At 40.4% G+C, this 25,637-nt stretch overlaps 1 protein-coding gene across 2 annotated transcripts in view; it reads left to right on the top strand.

The window, feature by feature from the left end:
* Positions 1–25,039, top strand: part of trak1a (trafficking protein, kinesin binding 1a) — a 30,232-nt gene extending 5,193 nt beyond the window's left edge. For both annotated transcript variants that reach the window (XM_079343033.1, XM_079343032.1), the window contains exons 2-15: positions 7,912–7,988; positions 9,801–9,917; positions 10,365–10,465; positions 10,981–11,089; positions 11,501–11,579; positions 11,694–11,824; positions 11,975–12,049; positions 12,204–12,341; positions 12,441–12,517; positions 12,634–12,873; positions 13,297–13,625; positions 16,048–16,521; positions 18,614–18,716; positions 21,040–25,039. In XM_079343033.1, coding sequence (XP_079199159.1) covers positions 7,938–7,988; positions 9,801–9,917; positions 10,365–10,465; positions 10,981–11,089; positions 11,501–11,579; positions 11,694–11,824; positions 11,975–12,049; positions 12,204–12,341; positions 12,441–12,517; positions 12,634–12,873; positions 13,297–13,625; positions 16,048–16,521; positions 18,614–18,716; positions 21,040–22,114 — 3,099 coding nt within the window. In that variant the 5' untranslated portion in view covers positions 7,912–7,937 and the 3' untranslated portion in view covers positions 22,115–25,039. The remainder of the gene's footprint in view (positions 1–7,911; positions 7,989–9,800; positions 9,918–10,364; positions 10,466–10,980; positions 11,090–11,500; positions 11,580–11,693; positions 11,825–11,974; positions 12,050–12,203; positions 12,342–12,440; positions 12,518–12,633; positions 12,874–13,296; positions 13,626–16,047; positions 16,522–18,613; positions 18,717–21,039) is intronic.
* The last annotated feature ends 598 nt before the right edge of the window (positions 25,040–25,637 follow it).

Below are 25,637 nucleotides of genomic sequence, written 5' to 3'. Positions count from 1 at the left end.
CAGTGGTGTTTTTTTTGTGTGTTTCTCCTATTCTGTGTTGTGAGAAGCAGCTTGCATGGTTTATGTCCATGTATTTATTTGTTACGTAATCTAATCCATTCAGTACCTCTATAACCTTCAATGATTGTTTTCCATTTGGATAAACACAGGTGTGTTATTGTAGATTTGATTGCAGTAAGGCTGAGAACATGAGCTGCGTTATATTATGCATGTGTGCCAGGGATGCTCTGTGGATGATCTTACATAACAGTCTGAGACGGCTCTGCACCTCCCTAATCTGAGCTCTGCTGCTTAAACATCTGCAGTGTTTTTTAGCTATACTGTAGCATTTTGGAGACCGTTAGTTTTCGGCCAGATACTGACAATTGCTTTCAAAGTGTTTGATACTAAAATGATCAAATGACAAAATATGAGGGGGTTGTGGAGTATCTTTGATGAGTGTTCTGGTGGAGTGAAGAGACAGAAATAGAACGCAGCTGGTTTGGTGTTATTCTGAGATATGTAGAGAGGGATGTGGAAGTAGGTTGGCTTATATTTAGCCCAAAGACTTTCATGCTGCTCTGTGACACCCTGATTGATAGAAGCCTGTCAAATATTCATAAATAATGGCTGGAGGGCATCAAGGGCAGGCGGCTGAGAAACAGGACCACTCTATTCTAAAACACTGAGTTGTTGTGTTAACTTAGAAATGAATTGTTCTGATATTTTATGAGCATTAAAAAGATTAAACACAAGCATGTTTTTAGTGGTTTGAGTTTTCAGGCTGTATTTTCCATTAACTAAGAAGATAAGTCCAAACTTTTTACTGAAAAGTGTAATTGATCTTTAAAGTTTATTTTGTTGTTTGATACTTCCATACTTGTTGACACCTTGTGTTGATAAAATGATCTTTTTTTTTTTTAAATGATCATTTGAATTGAAACTTATAGAAGCTGTATGATAACAACAGATCTTCATTCTTATTTTCTACCAAAAACTGCTACAAGCGAAAGAGAGAGAGGCGATGTCTTAAATGCTCAATGTTGCAAACATATTTGTGCAATTTAAACAAAAGTTTTAAAAGTTATTAAAAACGAGAAATGCCCAACATTGGGTGCCATTGGATTTTCTTTCTTTTTGTTGCCATGATATGGTAAAATGTATCAATAGTGTTCGACTCTTATTTAAAGTATCTTCAGTTTCTTAGTTAAAAATTCTGGTCTCATGACATCACTAACTCACAATAAGCTGTTTTATTTTAGAAACTGACTAAAACACTTATTCAGCTAGGAGAGGACACGTATCGCCCTCTCATGGAAAATGTGTGTACAGTTTCTGTGGCAAAGAAAATAAGCTTACATTATTGAAACTAAACTATAGTACTTGTGGGCATTTGAAGCATTTTTTTTCCCGTAAAAGTACTTTGTAGAGTTTGTCTACACAGAAATAACGAGGAATTCAGGCTGAATGAAAGGGAAACCAAGTGGAGTGTAAAGTGAATGTGACCAGAAATGCAATGAGAGAAGAACAACAACTGAACACACGGAGGCACTAAGTGGTGTTTGTCCCGAACGCCTTTGTTTCCTAAGGCACTGCATCCACAGGACCATTGAGGGGAGCTACTCAAGCATGCAGGACAGAGCTGGCATCAGTTTTCTAGACCAATCACAGTAATTATAACACTTTAGTGGTGACTAATGAGCAGGAAATGTGGCTGCTTTGTCGTGTCCGAATTTTGTAAACCAGCAAGTCTGACAGGTCGTACTCGCCGAGCTTAGCTGGACATGGGCTTTGACATACAGTATACATTTCAGAAGTCAAGGAGATGTATTAGGGTACAACTTTCTCAAACAGTTACTATTCAGTTGCTACTTGATATCTGTGAGTAGGGGAGCAGGCCTGTAGACTGGAGCTTTAAAGTTTGGCCTTGGTCTGCATGTTACAGGCTGCACAGTGAACATGACCCAGTTGTGTCTTATCTTCCATACAGTTGACTGTACAGTTGTTATGCCAGTGTAAGGGATAGTACTTAGATTCTTCCAAATTTCTACTCGCTGCAAGTTTCCAGTTAAAGAATAAAGTACAGTGAATGTAACTGGTCAAATAGGTTTTTTTTGTAACACCTCTCTTCTTGTTGGTGCAGTTTGTAGAGAACACAAGCTGCACAGTCCCAAAGTCCATAAGAGACTTTCTGTTGGTAAATATCTCCTGCCAGAACCATCTCTCTTGTCTCTACAATCTGAAATGTGTACTTTATTATCTTGTTATTATAAGTAACATAGGAAATAATATCTATACAGTAGTGAAACTGAATGATAACCAAACTATATTTGTTCAAAGGCACACAAAAAATGTCTCCTTACTATTTCATATTCTTGTTCATGACTTAAGCGTATGTGTCACACACAATAAACCATGCTCTGAATGAATACCTCATTATTTGAATGTCCACCTACAAAAACAGGCCAGCTGTTCCTTGATTCTCACTTAATGATTCAAAGTTTAAATGTGTGTTGAATCATTCACACATAAAGGTTTCACTGTGACTGGCCCCACCCTAGAAACTAGTGCTGGTCTGTTATTGTTCGCTCTGCCCTTTTGTCACTGAACAGGACTGTACCAAGTCACTTTCACTTGAAGGGGGGTTATGAGAAGAATGACTTTCAATAGATTAAAAGCTTACCTGAGAATAAGGTGTCTCTCTCACTCCTGTAGGTGCCAATTCAAGCTTATTTCAACAGAGAGGGTGTTGAGGGTTGATTATCACAGAACTATAGAAACATATTGCACATTATTTGAAAGGCTCTAATGTGCTCTGTGGAGTGTATTTTAACCTAACATTATATATAAGCATATAAAATGATAGACTGTGCCTCACCCCCTCTGTGTCACGACAGTAAAGTAAGCCACTGACAGAGAAGGGGAGGAGTCAAGTTAACAGGTTGTTTCGCAGAGTTGTCAAGGGACAACTGATACACACATCTCAAAGAACTCACCCATGAGACCTGAAGGATATACTTAACACAGGGTGATGTGTTTGTTTAGTAGCGTGCGCTGTATATCTTTCAAAGTCTCCAGTGGACATGACTGGCACTTTGTTAGTCGTGTACTTTCACGTCCAGGTGCTCACGCAGATTAAGTATTGATTAATTTCAAACACACACCCATAAATTCTCACAGCACAGATGAGAGCCATGGCGTCGCACCTGCAGGCTCTGTGGTTCAGTGGTTAGCCTCAGAGCAGAGGATGGCTCTGTTCAACGCTGCTGGCACTGAGGACGAGCTGGAGGACTCGAATGAGACGGAGGAAAACAAGGAATACATTTTTACATCCGGTCGTGGAAGTAGAGAGCAGGAGGAAGACCAAGATGAGGAGGAGGAGGAAGAAGAGGAATATTTCTGTAGCACCAGACACAACAGCACAGAGCAGCTGGAGGAAGAAGAAGAAGAAGAGATGGATGAAGAGCAACAAGTTCTGTGTGAAGGTAGTCTGGGATCAACTTTGTAATCCAGGGTCTCATCTTTGTTTTGGGTTCTTTCCTTTCTGTACACAGTCTTGCTTAGCATTTTTTTTTTGGTATTAATCTTCAGTATAATTTGTTGTACTTTGCGTATTCCGACGAGGATTACCTGTGCAAACTTTTAAAGACTGCCTTCCTTGTGTCTTGTCCCTCATGTTAGTGATGACCTCAGCGATGCATGGCTAATCTCCCGGCTGATTTGACATGTTCAAATATAGGCTTGGCTCTTTATCCTAGCTGACATTAAGTGTTGTGTTAGAAACATTCAACTGCAGGACACCAGGCTAGTCAACATATTTTATATAACTTTAAGGATGGTTGTTTTGAACTGGAAAGAAATCCCTGACATGCTGAGTAGGCATAGAGAGAAAGAGAGACCAGGCTTTGCGTGAGCTCATAAGGACGTGCATTTTGAAGATTTGTACATGAGATAAAGGTGGTGTAACACACGGGTACAATGGAGGACTCTTCTGTAATCTGATCGGCTAAAACATGTACAAAGTAAGGACCAAAAGAGCTCTTTAAATGGCACAAATGAATGGTGAAGTATTTGAGACAGTGCATGTGCACAGATATCACTGCAGGATGAACGGTTGTTTTATAGTGGCAATCAGGGTGCAATAAGGACACAGTTTAGACACTGAACATATATAACAGAACCGCTCAGGCTGTGTTTGGATTATCGATTCAAAAAGGCTTTTTTTCTGTTTGTTGCTTGACCTTTATTTGTTGCCCTTGAACTTGTGTGTTGTCTGTTGCCCAGCAGCCTTAAGGAGCTGTGCTGCAAAACAGACGCACAAAGATTTATCTTTTTTTTTTTTTTTTATTTAACTAGAATAGAAAACTCATTGAGATTAAACGTGAGGCAGGCACAGGCAACAGCACAATGAACCGAGTTTCAGACAGACAACAAGCAGCCAACTGCACAGACGGGCAGAGTAAACAGATGTATGTGGGACTATCTCAGGTTACATGCTCTCTGTTTAAAATGGCAAGAAACACCCAGATCCCCTTCCTGTGTTCAATTTCATCTACTTTTTTACACATTCAAGGTTGCAGTTGCTTTTCAATCCGGCTTCTTCAATTTTCCTTCACCATAGATTTATGATCAGTGCACAATTAAAGGAAAGCGATACGAGGATGCTGAATTTAAATCACTCTGCTTCAGTGAAAGAGCAACTCCTTGTATTTTAGTACCATTGGGTTTTGTTTTCTTACTTGACCAGATAAATTTGTAACATATTATGGACAAACTGTCACATGAATGATTAAGAAACTCCATTAGTTGATCTTGTTGAATTGCCTTATTGATCCAACTTGGGATTGGATCAATAAGGTGGAGTTTCACAGCTGAAATAAACAATTAGAAAGCACACAGCCGTAGAAGGTATGACGGGTAAACAAGCTGCACCTTGTACTATCAACTATATAATCTCATTAGAGGACAGATAGCAAACAGATGCAAGCATAGCATTATGTGTGTGTGTGTGTGTGTGTGTGTGTGTGTGCGTGTGTACATGTACTTGTGTTGCCATCATTCAGAGTGGCTCCCTCAGTAATTCTCCTGTGCCTAACAGCTCACCCAGGAGTGAAGGTTGTGTTCAGTTTGTGGCCATGGTCATGTCTGTTTGTCTTTAGTTTTGTGTTGTGTCACACTTTTACTGACAGACTTGTATCTGAATGTTTGAAGTGCGTAACGAGTCTGACCCATAAACCTTTTTTAAGGGATATGATTTTTGTGTTATGGGTTGTAGCCTGTTAGCCTAGCTTTACTCCAGACCGAAAAAGAAGTACAACATTCTGCATCACACCTGCGTTCTTCTTCTTTCTGAGATGACCAAAGAGTTTCAGAATTGAGAAGTTTTGGTGATGTTTAGTAAAAGTCAGCCTGCTTTAATGCGAACTGTACAATGGGACTGTAGTCATTGTTTATAGACATTTACAGTTTAAGGAGCATGATATTATCATAGTGAACATCTTCACATGCTTACTTTAGCATGAACACACAGTACTGTTTGAAGTTAAGACAAGACCTTGAATCCCTTGGAACACATGCAGGGTAAATATGAACAACGAACACGTGCATGCTCATTCAACCTTGCCTGAGAAGAAAAGAGCGACTTATTAAATAATAGATGATAATGATGGGTACCATCTTAACTAACGCAAAGCCAGCTGAGACCTTGTGTTTATGTTTCCAGCAGTCATATACTGGCAGGGATGTATGAAGATAGGAAAATGTATCATTTGCATTGGCCAAGTCAGATTTGCATTTCAGGAGGCCTCTGAGTAAACTCGACTTTGCACATTCCTGATATCTCAAATAAAGCTCTCTATTAGAATGAAGTGTCATATTATACCTGAGCTGTAGAAACGGACAAAGTTACATTTTTCTTTTTTGTCATATTTGTGTGTCATACCACTTTACCATACCTGGTATGTTATGTGACTTAATGAGACGTTGTGTGTTGCATGTGCAAACAGTGCAGCATCACACACCTTTGCTATTAAACTGCCCCTTTGGCAAATTTGACAAATAAGATGTTGAAAAATTAACTGATGTATTTCCTAATGAGCCAACAAACAACTCACGACAGTAAAGAGAAAGTAGTTTGGGGAGTTGCAAGTGATCCATTCTTTCAACTAATGTTTGAATTCTCTGCCTCTGGGGTGACGTCTTTATGCATTGTGGACCTTAAGCTGATGTGTTTTAGTCTTTACTTTGTGTGAGACTGGAAGGAGCAGCAGGAAGTTGTGCCTGAAAAAGCAGTGCTCGGGTGTGGCCCATCACATTGACCAGTGTCTGCATATCTTATCTTCTCGAAGTCATTGGGTATGTAGGTCGATACAGGTGTGAACCTAGATGGATTTGTTTTTAATGTTTTACAGTATGTGGGTGTGTCTTTCTCTGGAATATGACTCATGATCTGAGAACAGGAAAAGATTAGAAAATAAGGGAAATAAATGGAAAGTGCAGTTTGCATAAAAAAAACCCTCTAACTGCAGTTATAGGGAGTTTTATATGAAAACCAACAGGAAGCAGAGCTTTTCTTTTCATGAAAGACACAAGAAGAAATGAATATGTTTTATTTGATAAACACAGCCCAACTAAAACAAACAAGAAAAAACAATCTGACAGTTGGACAAAACAAACAACATAAAGTAAATTCAATTATTAGGATCCCTTTAGTATTCATAAATTCAACAAAACATTTTCAATCCCAGTATTACATACAAATCTGCGTGACATGCTGAGCTTGCCCCCAGCAGAGCTGGCTCCGCCCACACACAAGACCAGTCAGCCCCCTCGCCACCACCAAGCCCTCGGTCACAGGACCCCCCCTCTCCCTCTTCAGCTGGATTAAGGACCTGTGCATGAACAACTGGCTTCATTTTATCCAACAGAGATTGTTTTATCACTATATTATTAAAGAAATTCAAACTATTCCTTGATTGAGCTTTAAATATGAAGATATTGCCTAACAGAATAATAATATTTATTATCTGAAGACCATCTGCATGCAAAACCCCAAACGGGATGTTTATGGTTTCAAATGTGAAGCCGATATGATGCAGCCTTAGCCAACTTTGTATATTGGTCCACAAACTTACAACACATGGACAATAGAAAAAAGGAATGTATCTGATCATCCTCCTCCTCTTTACAAAATCTACACAATGAAGATTCTTCAATGTTATACCTGTTAAGCTGCTTTTTAGTTGCTGTAATTTTATAGAAAATCTTCATTTGGAAACATTCTACGAGTCAAATGTTGTTTTATATATTTTTTATTAAGAATTGTTTTCAAAGTATTCAATTATTAAATGCATCTTGTTTTTGGCACCTTGTAGTAGGTACATTAACTTGTTGTCTGAAGCCACCATGTTTTAGTTTAGTTATTATCCAGTTATTTGGAATATTTTTTTCATTACTTTCTCCTATTACCTCGTGTCTTTTTTTGGAATGACCAGTGATATTTGTTTTTAAATTGTTGTCAGTGGTTCCTCTTCTTGAAAAGTCACTGAAACATGTCTTAGAAATTGCACATTTTAGATGTTAGACTCAACAGACATCCGCTAGTGACCTTAGTGCATGCCACGTTACTTGCAGATGTCTGTTGAGGGCCAATATCAGCTGATACAAATGTTCAACCAATGCATGTGCATACCAACAGAAAGCGTTGTACAAATAAGTTATTTGGAATTTAGTGTTTTGTTTTTTATTATAACATTGGTTCATGCCCCTCCTTTTTTACTTGAAGGCATTATGAAACAGCAGACACATTATCCATGAGACTTTGTTTCAACAAAAAATTTGCAATTATTTCGCCGTGTATGTTTGCGTGATTCAGTTTACCACTTTTTGAGGATTTTGTATTCATACTTAGAGACTTTGTTTCTGTCTTTCCAGTGCTGTGTGCTGACAGAGTGGGCCAGATGACGAAGACCTACAGTGACATCGATGCTGTCACGCGACTACTGGAAGAGGTGAGATCATGTGAAAGCTGCTGTTAGAGTCCATCAGTACATTCAGACTGTGGGGCGCTGTAGTCAAGTGTTGTTCAACAGACTTTTAGTCTGAACACAGGTTTCGTTATGAAGTTCAAGAGATGGGAGATTGGATGGAGCTGCATCATAATTTTTTTTTTTTTTTTTTTTCTCCCCGGTAGCTGATATTCAAATGTGAGCGTTCCTGATCAGCAGCTCTGTGTAACATAACCAGAGTGTTAACAGGCTCTCTCTTCATATATAAAAACTGAAACTAGACTGGTGTCATTGTTCGAGTACAGTCAGTGAACCGTCCATCCAAGTACTGACTAAATATGGTATTCAAAGATGTCGCACCACAATAAACAGATTATTCTGCTAACCTCCATTACTGAACTCCTTTTCATATTCACTTATTAGAGTTTTGCACTTGTGTTGACTTATCAATTGTATCTTCCTAAGTTCTTCACGCAGTCCCTGTTGCTCGTTTGGACAAGTGAGACTAAAAGAAACATGGCAATATAAGTTCAGTTTGGCCCAGTGCTTCGGAGTCATTAGTCATGTTTAATGAGAGGTTCACCCTGGTAGCACTGATGAACACGTCATTATTAAACAATAAAAACTTGAACTGAGGCTACTTAAATCCCGCTCCCTAACACAAAGGGAGAAGTCGCACATACTTTGCTGAGACACCAAGGATGACGTGTCAGTGAACTTTGCTCTCCGTTTCTGTCCAGTGTTGCACCTTTTTTTTCTTTTTATGGGGGAAATGGGAAAAAATATGAACACACAGTCCTTAATGTTGCCTTCTTAAAGCTTTATCACTTTGAGCCCTATTCATGAACACTGTATGAGCAGACTCAACTGAACCAACATGGCCATGTTTTGTGTTTGCAGTCATAGCATTGGAAACCCAATGTCTTCCAGTCTAGTCTGGGTTTTGATTGTTCCTTTACAAACATGACCTTTACTGACATTAAACTACTAGACAGCAAAACATCAATATAGGGATGACAAAGCTATAATATCACCTACACATTTAAATATTTTTAGACTTTAAATGATTTGAACATTGAAATAGTTTTTTTTTTAATAAATCAAAATGTAATGTGACAGAAACACTGTGAATGGATCCACCAGCAGCATGGTGACTCCTCTGTATCACAACAGTGTTCAGTTGATTGAGGTTTCCTTCTCTTCTTCAACTGACATTGAAGCATGTCACAATGTAAGGGGGAAAGTTTTAGAAAAGTTTAGTCTGTTGCTTTTGTGTTGCTTAGCAACAAATGATTTAAGGCCTTTACTTAATTGCAGAACCAATGTGCCTGGCACAGGATTGCACAGCGTTTATACTCCAGTGTTTGGCCGTTTCTAGTGACTGATTCCTTGTTAAGTCATGGACAAAGTGTTCGGTTTCAGTCCTTGGTTTTCTCTTTCTTTGTTTTCTATTCTAAGAGCTTGTGATCAACCCTTTCACTTTGCTCCTGCTTTGGTCACATGGCCTTTAAGTCCACCGTTTGTTGTAGACATATGTACCATCGACAGCTTGGCAATTTGCATAAAACTAGATGAGAGGATCAAAGTCATTCTCAAAGAAGTATGTTAAATATGAAATGGGAGCTAGCAGCCTGTTAGCTTAGCATGAATCCTTTTTGAAAACACGCAGAAAATGTTAGCATGGTAAGAGTGATGTCAGTTCTCTGGGAGCTTTGGCATATTTTGCTAAGTTTTCCTTGTAATCCCTTTTTATGACTAATGTTTTGTTCACCGTTTAACTGTCATTAATGAAAACTTGTCTCTCTCCTGGTGCAGAAAGAGCGAGACCTGGAGTTGGCAGCTCGCATCGGACAGTCACTGCTGAAGAAAAACAAAGGTCTCAGTGAGAGAAATGAACTGCTGGAGGAGCAAGTAGAACACATACGAGAGGAGGTACACAGCGTGTGTGTGTGTGTGTGTGTGTGTGTGTGTGTGTGTGTGTGTGTGTGTGTGTGTGTGTGTGTGTGTGTGTGTGTGTGTGTGTGTGTGTGTGTGTGTGTGTGTGTGTGTGTGTGTGTGTGTGTGTGTGTGTGTGTGTGTGTGTGTGTGTGTGTGTGTGTGTGTGTGTGTGTGTGTGTGTGTGTGTGTGTGTGTGTGTGTCTGATTTATGCCTCATTTATGGGACAGTACTGGGGCAGGGAGAGTGTAGCATGTTTTTTTAACTTACTGAAATAAATGTTTTTTTTAGGCAATATAAGTTATCTAGATAGAGCAAATAAATCCAGTAAGTAGTTTTACCAGATCCAGCAGTCACCCAGTAACTTTGAGTACTAATGACCTTGCTCCTCCTCTCCGCTCTCCTCATCTTCTTTACATCTTCTTTACGTGTCCCTCATACAGGTGTCTCAGTTGCGTCATGACTTGTCCATGAAAGATGAGCTGCTTCAGTTTTACACCAACGCGGCAGACGAAAGCGAGGGGGACTCTGCCACCACCACACCGTACGTCTCCTTTCATTCACCTCCTCTCTCGTCCAAATATTACACATTGCACTTATGGATTTAATTCAAGTATATATACAAAGCTTCTGCCACTTATTATAAAAAAAAAAAAAAACGTTTCAGCCCTAGAGCGCTGATAGCCCAGAGGTGATGTAGCACGCCCCATGTACTTAGGCTATAGTCCTCATCACAGGGGCTGAGAGTTCAAATCCGACTTCAGCCCTTTGCTGGATATCATCCCCTACTCTCTCGTCCCAACATGTCCTGTCTCTCTTCAGCTGTCCTAGCCAATCAAGGCAACACAATTCTCCCTAGAAATAACAGTACAATTATTGTTGGCCCTGTGGTGAATCTCCTCAAAATGATATGAGTTAATAATAAATAATTGAATGTCTTTTTTTTTTATGTAAGAAAAAAAGAAAAGGAAAACATCATACAAACTGCATTTTAATCTTTGGCCACACAGTTATTGATGAGTTGTTGACTTACATGTTTGTGTTGCGGTGTGTTCACAGTGTGCGTCCCAGTGAAATCAGTGTGTCAACTCCAACTCTTTTCCCCCTTGACTCCTTGCAGAAGAAACTCAAAGATCTGGAGGAAGAAAATAAATCTTTGCGCTCTGAGGTGCACAGACACACTCGCACACATAACCTCCTGGAAACAAGAAACTACTTTACAAAATTATTTGATATTAAACTATCTCTCATTTGACAAAGTTAACATTACCAGCCAAAGGTTGTTCCATTACATTTGCATATACAGTATGTAATCATTTCGGACTTATGAGGGGAAATTATCCTTGACCACATCAATATGAATATACTTCATATGCTAACTCATTTGCTTATTTATATTAAAGTCAGGGCACAAATAAAACCTAAGTGTGTTTATTCTAATTTTACTGCAGTAAGATGTTTTTTTTTATCAGAATGTTTTACAGTCTAAGCATGGCTTAAGGTTTAATTTAAATAATTTCAGGTCATGTACACCGTGTCTAGCATTATTAAAACATGCCTGGTTTTTTTTATTTTTCAGGCCAGTCATTTGGAGACAGAAACAATCTTCCAAGAGGAGAAAGAGCAGCAACTTGTTAATGATTGTGTCAAAGAACTGCGTGAGTACCGGGCTGACATCGTACGAAACGTTTCGCTTCTCTGAAGCAGTCAAGAGGCAGTGTGTACACGTGTGTTCTTAAAGTCAAATAAAAAACACTTTTGAATTCTTCCAGGTAATGCCAACCAGCAGATGTCCACTCTGGCTGAGGAGCTGGCCAGGAAGAGTGAAGATGCCTCGAGACAGCAGGAGGAGATCACGCACCTCCTCTCCCAGATAGTAGACCTCCAGAAGAAGGCCAAAATGGTAAGAAACTCAGGACAAGTCAATGTAAACACATAGTGTGTTTGGGTTATCGATGCTTATATTCAACGCAGTGCAGAAGGAACTGGATACATATGGTAACGTATATATTTTTGGTATGTGCTGTTCTTTTTTTGTCTGGGGTGATTGTAGTATGCTGTGGAGAACGAAGAGCTGACTCAGCATTTAGGTGCAGCCAAAGATGCCCAGCGCCAACTCACTGCTGAGGTAAGGCCATTCCCAGCCAGCTGACCGCGGCTTCATCATTTTATTTTCTGCAGCGGTAGCTTCCACTAGCAAGTTATTTGTAGTCATAACCCTCAAACAGGCCACTGACCAGACAAAATGTGTTTCTCTTTTTTCCCTCTTTGCCTTGATGCAGCTGCGAGAGTTACAGGATAAGTATGCAGAGTGCATGGAGATGCTTCATGAGGCTCAGGAGGAGCTGAAGAACCTGAGAAATAAAACTCTCCCGGTCAGCACACAGAGACGTTTCCACTCTCTGGGTCTTTTCCCAATGGTGAGCCCATATTCATGACCCCTTCTTTCAGTATCTCGGCATCGCAATGTCCCCAGCAGTTAAAACATCTGTACATTTTTTTTCTACCCTGTTCTCCAGGACTCTCTGGCAGCTGAAATCGAGGGCACCATGAGGAAGGAGCTTCAGATGGATGATCCAGATGTAGAAGAGCAGAGGTATTAAGATGCCATGTTTTTGCAAGAATACGTCACTGTGAAAAAAAAAAATGGTTTCATGTTCTGTTATTGAGACATTGAAACTCTTTATTATACTTGCGATCCTTTTTCTCCAGATTGCAACCAAAGCGAGTTTTCCAGACGGTGAAAAACCTGAACCTGATGCGTCAGCAGCGCTCATCCTTAGGCCCCTCCCCCCTCAACATCCCAGGCTCCAATCGTACATCATGCCTCACCTCAGGGCGCTCCAGCAGGGTCGGCACGCCGTGCTCTAACTCCATTTGTGGAAGTGAGACAGGAAGTGGAATCATCCTGGACAACCGGACCAGCAGTATCCTGGAGGGTCCAGATGATGGGTAAGGACTGATGGACTCACATTTGAGACTATTTGAAGTCAGATTGTTTTATTATTACAAAGAGTTAGATATTATATCTGCACTGTGAATTGTTAGGGATGATATTTTTTCTGAGTTGATGCTGTAAAAATAAAGATTTTTTTTTTGTCTGTTCTTTGTTCTTTAACTTCTCTTGTTTTTTTACCTGCAGTAACCGAGAGGATGCACATTGTGGATTCTATTGATTCAGCTCTATATTTACTGTTTGCTCAGAGTGTTTTCATGCTTCATGGTTTAATGTTTAATCTTTAGTTTCTGGCTACAGTTGAATCATTACTACCAAACAAAACAGGGAAAGACTTTATAAAATAACAAGAGAGGGGAAAATTCTGCTTAAATTGAACCTTCACTAACAACATGTATCACCTTTGTCTCCCCTCGTAGATCAGAGGACTCCAACAAACGCCCTCCCGGCACCCCTGGGACCCCAGGCAGCAGGGACCTGGAGGCAGCACTGCGGCGTCTGTCCCTCCGCCGTGACAACTACCTCTCAGAAAAACGCTTCTTCGAGGATGAGAGGGAAAGAAAGCTGGCATATCTGGCCAAAGATGATGAAAAAGGAGAGGAGGGGAGCAGTGGAGGCCCCGGGACACCGACTGAGAGCCTGCTGTCTCTGTGCTCACACCCTTCACTTGGAAGCATGTGGTCGGGATACTCCTTCTCAGCGAGATCTTACCTGCCGGAAAAGCTGCAGATTGTCAAACCCCTAGAAGGTGAATATTCTTCTCAGAGACACAAGTCCTCTGATCCTTTACATAATGAAAAAGAAAGTCAAAAGAATGTCCTGTCCAGTGAAAACGAAAACTGTCAGAAATCTCAACAGAATGCAAAAAACAGCCTGGCCCAAAACTCAAACAGTGTACTTCTAATTAATCCCCATAGTCATATTATTCAGACTCATCAGCAGAACCAAAAGCAGGAGGTTGAGAATAAGCAGCGGAATCAATTTTTGATTTTTCATAACCACAGTCCACCAAAAATCTTTCTCAGTGCCTCACGGGAGATAAAACCGCTGCAGATGAGCTCCAGGGTGTCGGAGCTGAGCAGCCTGCACAGCTCACAGCCTAACCTGGGAGCTCGTCTGGCTATAGTCACAGGTCTGCTGGAGGTTTTAGAGCAGCAGGGGGGCAGTTTAAATCTGCAGCACTCCTTTTACTTCAGACACACACAGCCTCGCTGCTGGTTTGAAATATAGAATAGCAGACAGCCTGCGGAAGAAGTGTGTCAAAGTACAGTGTGTCAAAATGCCACGAACACCTTATAAAGTCTGTATATTTCATCTATTCGAAGCAGGTGTTTTATGTCGTGCAGTGCCTCCATTGTAGCTGTTTTTATGAGAAGTAAAAACATTTCTTTGAAAATGTTGCACATATCCCTAAAGAGTGAGCACCTTCTGCAATGTGAGTGTTGTATTTAAAATTACACCATGTATGTTTTAACCATGTATGTCTGTCATTAGAGGGCCCTTCTTTCTTCCTGTAATCATTTACGTCCATGTTGAATGAAGTGCTGATATTTACAACCGCACAAAGATGCAGTTTTGGACAACAGGAAATGATGTTCAAACATCGTTGGGTTGGCCCAAAAAAAAAAAAAAGCTACAACAGCCTCAAAGCTAAAGATATCTATCTAAACTTTATAGTTGTTGACTTTAAGGATTCCATCTCTTGAAGAAGTATGCTTACTGTTTAATTGAATCAAAACATGAATTGTGCATCTCCTGTAATGTGGCTCCCCCTGGTGTCCAAACTCTGTAACAACCTTTGCGCGGTAACAATAACAGGTTAAACTGCTATGCCAATTAAAGGGCGGGAAAAGACAACCGCATAAGCATGTGAGACTTGTTGAACATGTTTTTGAAAGGAAAGTCATGAAATGAATCTGTAAAAGTGTTTAATGTCTCGTGATGGGATCTGAGAAACAATCTGGAAAAGAATAATATTATTCAGAATGATTGAATCTGCCGTCAGGTGATCATCCCCTTTATTTAAAAACACAGCAAAGGTACCCTTAAAAACAAACAAACTGTCTGTGTTTTGACCGTTTCATCACTGTATTAGACTTTAGTGTAATCTGCAGACGTGTGTGTTGTACTGCCGTCCATCCCTTTTGTCTCATCTTTTCTTATCCTTTGTTCTTTACGTTTGGTTTGTGCTGTCTGTTAACTTTCTTTCTTTTCTGTTCAACTTGTCTTTTCCCCTTTGTTTCTGATTTCTTGAATAAAACCATACTAATGTCTGTCATCTTCCCATTTCTCTCATTCTTTGGTGTTTCCTAAACGTGAATTTTCTGTCCTGACTTTCCTCAAAGCACTTTTTCGTTCGTCTTTACAAAGCAACTTCTCATTAGACTTGAAACTACCTTAATAAACGGGGAAGACCTGCACATACGGTCTTTCAGTCCCTTAAAGAAGACATGCTGTCAACAATATGTGAGAATGTGTTTCCACAGTTGCTTTGAGTCTGTGTACTGTATGTGGCATGAAGACTGCTTTATGTGAATGACTGTGTCAGACTGTTTGCATGTGTCTCTGCTGTCTGCACGCCTCTGTTTGTATCTGTTACTATGATTTTAACTATTTCTAAACATTGAACTACAGCGATGACATTTACTATGCAGTATGTCTGCGTACAGCATAGTGTCTGTATGAATGCAGTATTCATCATCATCCTGTCAAATCAATGTGCTTAAGATTGAATAGCAGGATTCTGTGAAGCAGACATGCGAAGAGCGCAGTGTGCCCGTGGTCTGGTCTGCTTTAACCTGCAAAAGCTTTGTGAGCAAAGTTTCGTAACTTAAATTGTAACCCAAAGAACATCATACCAACACTTGAATTAAACTAAAAATCCATTAGTGCGGGGGAAAAAAAGAAAAGAAAAGTAAGTGATTGTGTGACAATATGGGGGTCTCATTGTTCTCATAACATGACTCCATAATAAAAACCTTTTTCTTTGTCCTGGTAGTCATGTTAAAAATGGATTTGTTAGGACTAACTTTAGCATATAGGATGTAATGAGTCAGTTTCACTTCACGGTTTTTTGAGCTAAAATGTCACTTTCAAGAGAAGTACAAACGACAGAGCTCAGCCTTAAACAGACGAAGGTAACCTGAGTGTTTTTCTGATTTCTTTTCCAGGCTCTGCTACTCTCCACGCATGGCAGCAGTTGGCTCAACCTCACATGGGCGCTCTGCTGGATCATCGGCCTGGTGTGGTCACAAAGGGCTTCCGCAGTTTAGCAGACGAGCACGACCAGGAAGACAGCTGGCAGCTGGACCAACCAGAGGAGGACGAAGTGTCATGTGACTCATTTTCCGCTTTGTCAGGAGAGAGCTCTGCTCCTGTGGGTCTGCCTCAATCTACCTCTTCTCCCTTTGTCCGCTGCAACAAAATCATAGACGCTGATGACGTTAACAGCCAATCGGAAACGTCGCAAGGAGAAATGTGCCTGGCTGAAGAGGTGTTTCAAGTAAAAGATGGACATGTTGCAAACACGCCGCTTTCCTTCTCCAACCCTTCATCGTCTCCTCTCCTGTCCTCTGAGATGAACGGGCACGCAGACCTCAAGGAGCTCCAGGCCGTACAGTCAGCCACAGTGGACCACATGCCTGGTGAGGGAGCACTTAGCTGAAGTCACTAACCAACATCCACCCACCCTAATGAGCCTGGAGCACGGGTGTAGAAGGGGAGGGGATGAAGGGCAGGGGAGGGAATTGGAAAGGCATTCTCTGGACTTCTAACAGCCCCAATGTGACGTCCCCCCCCTCCCCCCCGCACACACCTGCACACCCCCTTTGTCCCTCCCGCAGCCCCTGTGTTTGCAGCCATGGAACCCAAACAAAACAGAGTACCTCTTATATTTTTTAAATTCTTTTTTAACCCCTTTATTATCTTCCTTCTCTCTGGGTTCACGTTTCCTTTCACTGCCACAGTTGCTTAAATTCCGTCCTATCACACCTCTGTTAAAATCTTCAGTGATGACTGTCCTCTTCTACTCTCGCTCTTGGGTGACCTGCAACACACAATTTGTTCTTATTTTGGTGTGATTTATTAAGACTTAAACTTAGACTTTGCTTTATTGTCCCCGAGGGGAAATTCTTTCCCACTATACAGTAAAAATATAATTCTGTCACTATCTTTTCAAAATAAGTGTTTACTTATATTTTCAAGCAGTCAACAACACTCTTCCCATGGCTTGTGTCCAGTAAGCGGACACGTACGTGTATATCAGGTGTTATTAGTGCAGCTGTCCAAGTCACATGAACACCACAACACCCACTGCGACTAATATAAGACTCGTCCACTAGCTTTGGTGTAAGGTCACCTTTAGAAACACATGATATGGTGTGATTTATTTATGGATTGTAGTGACAATATGTAACGATGAAAACAATTGTCACAAACCTCTGAATCAGTTTTATTTGCCAGGTATGTTTAACACTCAAGGAATCTAACTTCAGTAGACTGTGCTCTCGAATGTAGACATTAAATATTAACAATTAACTCAAAAATATAAACAAGTACCGTAAATTCCGTACTATTGAGCGCACCTGGATATAAGCCGCACCGGCTAAAAATAAGTAAATAAATGTATTTGTACATATATAAGCCGCACTTGATTATAAGCCGCAGGTGTCCACGCTATAACAAGAGCTATTTACACAGACGTAGGCTACCGGTAACATCACTGTAGCGTCCGTACGGACGTTAAAGGACGACGAGAGCGTTCAAATAATAACTTTTAATAACCCGATCACTGTCGGCCGTGACCACGCCGTTTACAGCAGAGAGCAACACATAACTTGCCGTAACAATCCAACTCTCTCCCCCAGCGCTCTCTCATACAGCCACTCAACACGTTCGCGCTGGTGCATTCACTGACTCTCCACATAATCGGAATTATGAACACATTATCAACTACTGACTTTACAACATGAACCGTTACAATACGAAGCCTAGCCGACGGTGTCTGTAACACGGCTGATGAAAAAGATGACCGTAATATATTTCACAAGAAAAAGTCCATCCATTCACTGCCTCAGAATGACTTCATTACTCACTTCCTCAGTCTCTGTTGTCGCTGTCAGTGTCATCTTAACGTGCAGCAGCTCTGTTAGCTTCTTTGACAGCCAGGTCAATCGCCTTTAACTTGAAAGCTGCATCATATGTATTTCTCCGTGTGTTTTCCATCATGAGGGTGCGTGCATGAAGCGCAAAAGGACTGATATTAAGATCCGACGTGACGAAGTCAAATGTGTTTGCGGCAGAAGCTCATTGTCCCCCATAAAAAATCCATGCATTAGCCGCACCGGAGTAGAAGCCGCAGTGCTCGAAGTGTGAGAAAAAAGTAGCGGCTTATAGTCCGGAATTTACGGTAATTTCAAGATCATTATGTACAAGACATGGTGTAAAGCTTTTAAAAGACGAATCTCAAAACAAACAACACAGAACTACGATTAATGTCCTGAGATTGTTGTTGGTATAAATACAGATTAAAGGCTCAAATCCTAATATGAAGGTACAACATTACATTCAAATCGTGCACGCCCATCATCTCCTCAGTATCTTACTGATGGTTGCTGGTGCTCATGCTTGGGGCTGTTATGATCATGGTCTATCTTTTCTCCACTTTGTTGAATACATTTTTTTTTTTTTTTTGTTGGTACCTTTTCTCTCTGTACTTACTGCTCTCTTCTCTTCTAGTAAATTTCCCAGGGAAGTGTATGTCCATCACTAGCTCTACATACACCTTCACCACCTGCAGGATTCTCCACCCCTCTGATCAGCTGACCACTGTGTCCTCAAGGTAAACACTGTTTTTTTTTTTTTTTTTTTAATCACTGTCACTCTGTATTTGGTTCACAAATGTCTGTTGGTGGACGTTTTAGTTGGTCCTTTTGTCTTTAGTGTGCACTGTTGACTTTAGTTAACTATTATGAGCTGGAGATGTCAGATGAAGTCATTTATGGACTTGGATTACAACTTTGCATAAAAAAAGTAAGGAGAGAGACGCTGCTGAAACTACTGTAACATAAAAATAACATGCTCTAGTAACACTTATCTGACAGGTTTACATCATCATTGTACATCATTGTACAATGATGATGTCTACTAAGGCAGATTTTTATGAAGTAGAAAAATGTATAAAAATGTCTTTAAGTATGCCCAAGACATGTCAAGACAATCAATGGACTTGAGAAACAATGATCAGTGGCTCGTTGTAAAACAGACTGAATTAATTTCTGATTCCTCTAAATGAGCTACATAGCCTAGAAGACTATCAGCTAGAAGATTTATTATTTCTGTGTATTTATTTGGAATGTCAGAATGTACCACTTAGTCTACGGGGATTGCTAAATTTGACACAACCTGAAAGTTTGTTGAAGGAGCTTTACAAATATTAGCTATTAGCAATAAGTAGCTCAGATTCTGTTATGCTACAGGAATAAAGCTTCTTGTCAGCCAAGGCTTCGGCTTCTTTATAGATTTTAGAGGTAATCTGATGCCAAAGCTCCTGGCTAACGTCTTGCTCTTCTGCTTTGTGATTGGCCTTTGGCAGGTCATGTGATGAGGAAGATGAAGTGGAGTTGTATCAAATGGTTGTCATGGCTGGAGTAGAGCAGACTCATTGAGTGCAGCCTCTGAGGGTGCACATGGGTGAGAAGATGCATGGGAGTGCCAGCCTAATGTTCTCTGACAACACGTTTCTAACTAACAATCAAGCTGCTGAATCAACCTTTCATGCTAGATTACTGGGATTTAGCATTTACTTTTATAAAACCAGCTAAGATGTACAAATCCAGGCACAAAGCAAGCTCACAATTGTAGATAACAGCAGCTGCACAGTGCGCCCAGATACTGCACGCAGCAAAAACTAGACGGAAAGTAGAGCTGTTCTGATGCCCTTTGTTTCCTCCCTGATTCTAGATAGATAGATAGATAGATAGATAGATAGATAGATAGATAGATAGATAGATAGATAGATAGATAGATAGATAGATAGATACTTTATTGATCCCGAGGGAAATTCAAGGCATCCAGTAACAGTATACAGACAGGCAGGACACAAGACATTAGTTACAATACACACCCGCTGTCCCCCCTCCCCTCTGTATACAATAATCCCCCAAACAAGATTTAGCAGCCCTCCTATGTGACTAAGAGTAAACATAATTACAGGTTAAACCTGTGCAGTTAGCATTAGACTTAAACTTATATAGCATAACTTCTTTAGAATCAACTGACATGAAGTATCCATTCGATACCAATATGATAAAAAATATCTTTTTAATGAGTCTTACATAAACTGTCCCCCTTTTTAAACTTTAAAAGCTTTAATAGCTTTTTTTTTTTGCATGGTGGCATTGACTAGCATTGACATTCTTTGATACCCAATAACGTATTGTAGGAGGCCAAAAAGATAAACATATCAGTGGGTCAGCTGTAATGGAGATCATTCATAGTTGATTCATGAAGGCAGAGGTCTATTTTTGAATCAAGCGAGGCATTATCACTTTCTCCTTGTTTATGAACACTTTGCTCACATGACTGTTGGACTCGAGATGTTCTCAATTGACTAATCTCCTTGTCAGTTCAAAAGACATTAAAATTCAGAATAACCGACTAGGTATTCTGAAGCACACTGGTGAAGCCTTTTCTTCTTCCAATTTTCAGCAACATTTATTTTGAAATATCTGCTGTAAGTTGTGTCATTTGGTTCGCAAAACCATGTGACCACACCTGAGTCAGCTCCATTTGCTGAATTAAACCTTTTAAAATGATGTTTTGCTTAGTTTCATATGACAGTGTAACTTGTTATATCAGGGCTTTAATAATTAACGTCCCGTGTGGATAATTGTCTAATAAGTCTGTAAAGCTTAATCCTCCTGATTGGTTTATTTGGGAAAGCATGATGTTTTTGCTGAGCCGATCAGAAAATAAGTGATGTGTTTATGTTCAAGTCCATGTCTTAATTATCATTACTTAATTACTAAAAACTAGTCATAACAACTTGATAACTTATGTCTGACCATTTCTGTCTCTGCACCCATTCTGCTTCCCGTGCTCTGTGCGCACCCATTTCCCCTGCTTCCTCTCCTCCCTCCTCTGTCTCCTCCTTCTCCCTATAGCCAAGCTTTCAGCTCCTGTCAGGGCAGTGCTTGCATCAGCAGTAGCACTCCTACCCCAGCTCCCTCTCCTGTGCCCTTCTCTGCCCCTCACACACCTTCCTACACCCCCTGCTGCACCCCTCGCCGCTGCTCCCTCTCTCTCTCTCTAGCTGAGTCCTCCACCAACCTTAGAGACTCCACCAAGACCACCAGCACTTCTCTGGGCCTTGTGCACCGTCTGCTGGAGAATGGGATATCTGCCTCTGTGTATAACCCCTGCAGCTGGGATCGAGGGTTGGATCTTAGCGGCGCTTCAACACCCGTGGGAGAATCGCCAGCGCAGAGGAGCTGCCACACAGTTGAGGAGACAGAACTCAGACGATTTGGGAAACGGCCAGACACCCTCCTCCTGGAGCCCTCCACCCCACCAAACTCCCCTCGTTCTAAATCAGCATACTCTACCTCCACCTGCCCGGTTTTCCAGTTTAGCCCGACCAATGAGGAACCGCCGTTTTATGAAACCTTCCTCGCCTCTAAGCCAGCTCGTATGATCCTGAGGGAGATACTTGGAGAGGCAGAGAGGGAGCAAGCAGATGACGAAAGCCAAACAGACGCACTGAATCTTCGACTTGTGGACAAACTGAAAAGTTTCCGCACCGTTCCTCCGCATGCTGCGTCCGTTTCATCTGGTAGTGCTCTGTTAGCCTCTTTTGGCTCTAACGGACTGGGGAACAGCACTCTGGGCGGGGGGCTTCCAGGCTTGAATGCAGGCCTGAGGAGGAATCGTAGCTACCCTGCTATGGTGGGGGCGAGTATGGCTATGAAAGACCCAGGAGGTCCCCCCAACACAGAGATACTTATACCACATACAATGCAAGCTCCTCATACCCAACATGCAGTGCACACAAAAGAAACAAACAAATTACACACAAACCAGACTCTGGTCAAAAAGACCATACACATACCACAGACCCTACATGCACTGGAGACTGTCACACCACAGACAATTGTACAGAGACACACTCAGCCAAACTGCAGACTGTGGCCTTCAACAAACACCGACCCATACAGTGATGATGATGAAACTTGGACATAACAAGAGAAATTCAGTGTAGTAGTAATAAAACAAATTTTACATAAACACACACATGTAACATGATTACACATACACACAAACCAAAACAATCTGCTTAACATTACAGCCAACCTTCAGCTACTCATTTTGAACAGCTACACTGATGAATAGTCCTCCTGCAGACTCAATCATACAGTCATCGTCACTACCAGTCCATCATCGATCGGATCAACAACAACAACTGAATGATACGGTGGTGATTAAACCATTAGTGGCTGACACTGTTACACTGTGTTAAACTCACTTACTGTCAGACCAGACTGGTTTGTTGCCTTCCTGAGTGACCATTTTTTAATTGTTTATTGTACATGTTGTTTATGCAATAAACTGTGTCATATAGAGTCAAGTATTAAAGGCCCAATCTGGTCAAAGTCCTGCAGAGCTTTCCAGTAACACTTGTTATTTTTCTTCTTAACATTTTGACTGCACTAATGGAAAAATGCAACCCAGGAATATGTATTACATATGGCCCCAAAACAAGATATTTGTTTATTTCCCCATCTATAATATTTCAAGAAATTGGGTTGGTATATCTCAGGACGATACGATGAAACATTCACTTCTTCAGCCAAAGTGCTGAGTCATGGATCTTTCATAGCCTTACTGCTATTACACAAAAAAAGTCTCTGTTGTGTTAGTGCCAGACACGGTTAGCAATTTCCTCTTCAGCAAGCATCAATGACAGCATGGTAGAATAAACTGTTACATCTTAGTCTTTATTCGTTTTCCTAAGCTGACAGGTTGAGACTTGAAAAAGGAGATAACATCTCTCCAATTATTCACATTCACATAGCTAAATGTCCTGAACAGTACCAGGCTATCACCACAACCCTTTAGCTAAATCAACCCAGGAAGCTAATTACCTGGAAAAAAAGCATTTTAGTGTTTTGTATTCAAAATTAAAATTGAAGTGGGGTCATAATGAAATACATACAGTTAATTTACCAACCTTCAGGGTAAATTATATTATTATTATATTTGGTCCTTTATGTTCATTGTGAGCCTTCATAGTTTGTGTTTGATAAGTATTGCACTGGAGTTAAATGGGAGTTATAAGGTTGGTAGTGGAGCTTCTTTTCTACCAGGAGCTCTTTTTAACCTTCAATCACTGTATGTATGAAACCTGCAGTTTCAAGATGAATCCAGATTGTGGCTTTAACGTGTCATCCTGCTGTGACATATTGTACTCATGTGCCTAAAACAGCAAACATACTGTATCTCTGTGGGTATGTTTTATTTGAATGCAGTAGAGGGAGTGAATGAATATGTACTCCCCACACTGGTTAATTTATCTGTGTTGTTGTTGTTTATATGAGTTTCACTTTTAGTCATCAGGTTCATGTAGCTCATAGGACGTAATCCAGACCAGATCACACACACACACATCTGTTCAAAAAACTGTGAGTAAAAATAAAGATCTAGACCTGCAGCCAACACAATTAGTTTGCTTTAGTTTTTATTTTTATTTTGGAGCCAATCCATTCTCTACATTGGGTTTGTCTAACAAGAGAGAGGAGGATAAAAAAGTGGAGATCATTTCAATCAGAGGAGGTCATGTTATCATCCTCATCATTTGTATGATTTCGATCCTCCAATGTGTGCTGACATCACGATAGAAAAGCTCCCAGTCTGACATGATGTCATGACCTCAGTACGGACATCTTGCCCCAACAAATCAAGGAATAGAGTCTCTCACAGGCTGAACCCCCACGTTTCACTCAAACCATAGAAAGACCTGTACAAGAAGTAGACGGGACCACCAAACAGAATTGTTGCAGGGCAGTTTATGTAATATTTAAGAAACCTGAATCAGACACATACATACTTAAAACATTTAATTTATTTTGTCAAAATCCGACAAATGTGTGATTGAAAATATAGCAATAGAAAAAGTTATTAAACTAATGTTTGTGAATGTAATTCTTTGAGCAGAGACGTAAAGTATCCAAATATTATTTTTTTAGAGAAGATAGACTATAGCACAGTTTGTTGTTCTAATGACCCAGTTCCATTATCGATCCTAGTTCATCTGATAGCTTGAATACGTTGTGTAAAACATATGGGCTTATACATCGAGAGCAAGTTGCAACTCTGCTCAGGTCATGGTACTTCACCGGTCCAACTCCTCAGGCAACATTTGATCCCCCTTTTCTGCCTGAGTCTGGGCAGCTGACCGTTGCTCCACTTTTAGGTGCATAGATGGAGAAATGGCTGGCTCTGCTGCTGGAAGTGTTCTGTTGAAATCCTTAATGATTAAAGGGTTAAATGAGTGGTCTCATCAAGTGGGAGACGAATAGTAACTACGTTATACATATTTATTCAAATGTATAAAATACTTGGATTGTTAGAGACAAACATATAACTGAATGTCCAATGTGTTTGTTTAAATGAAGGATATAGAGTTTGGATTTAATTTTGAACTGTCACTTGTGTTTCTTTGACTTCATACATGTATAATTTAACAGTATACAGATGCTGTTCTCTGATTTAAGACTCATCTGGTAAAAAAAACAACAACCACGTTAAATTAAAGTATTGACGACAATACAAAGTGCTAAGCATGAGGGGGCACAGAAAGAGAGTGTGTGTGTTAGTGCGCGCGTGTTTGTTTTTTTCTGTGTCAGCTGAAACATCTGAATGTAAGTTATCGCAGTAATGCTGCCTTAGGTCTATATATTTATGTACAATACATTGTGTTGACCTAAGAAAGGGAAACCATTATTTCATTGTAAATGTATGCAACATATAGTCATGCTAACCTTTTCCTATTTGAAAGAAACTGTAACAGTAGAAAATCAAGAAAGGGTTTGAGGTGGTTTTCTGTTCAGGACTGAAGTGTTCGATTCTACAGAACAGGCTGGACTGTCAATAAAATACAAACATAAAGACCGACTTCTTGTCCTTCTTCAGCGCAGAAGAAAAGTGCAGCTTCTCTCAACTTTGCATTTAAGTGGAATTACTGCTCATTTCATATTTCTTGAACATGAATGTTGATCATTTGTCATTTATTGCAGTTGTCGGTGGAGAAGTTGTCGACCCTGCCGAATGGCTGATAGAAGTAGGGCTTGTAGATATGGGGGAAATCAATATCACATCAAAAATGCAAGTATGCAGATGTAACACAAGGACAATGGCGATACAACTGCAAGGGAAAACACAGGGAAAATTCAATCAAATTTTTTTTGTAAAGCTCGAAAACACAGACCTGAACATGAAGTTCTCTCATGACACTTTAAAGTCCAGGGCTCTCCAAGTGTGCTGAGGCCCCCTTGTGGACTTTGAAAGTACTGAGGACCCTATTATTAAACAATGAATAAGTATCTGGCAGCAGTATTGAGATCACTCACTGGTGGTCATCTGCTGGATGTGAAGCTCAAGATTTATCACATCCCTCCAACAATTCTTGCTCTCTGTTAAGACATGCACAGGCTGCACAGTAAAGGCAACTGTACTTGTCAAAAACCTACACTCTGATCATTGCACT

The sequence above is a fragment of the Symphodus melops genome, assembly GCF_947650265.1.
Source record: "Symphodus melops genome assembly, chromosome: 5".
In the NCBI taxonomy this organism is placed as follows: Eukaryota; Metazoa; Chordata; class Actinopteri; order Labriformes; family Labridae; genus Symphodus; species Symphodus melops.
This window is presented reverse-complemented; position numbering and strand designations above follow the sequence as displayed.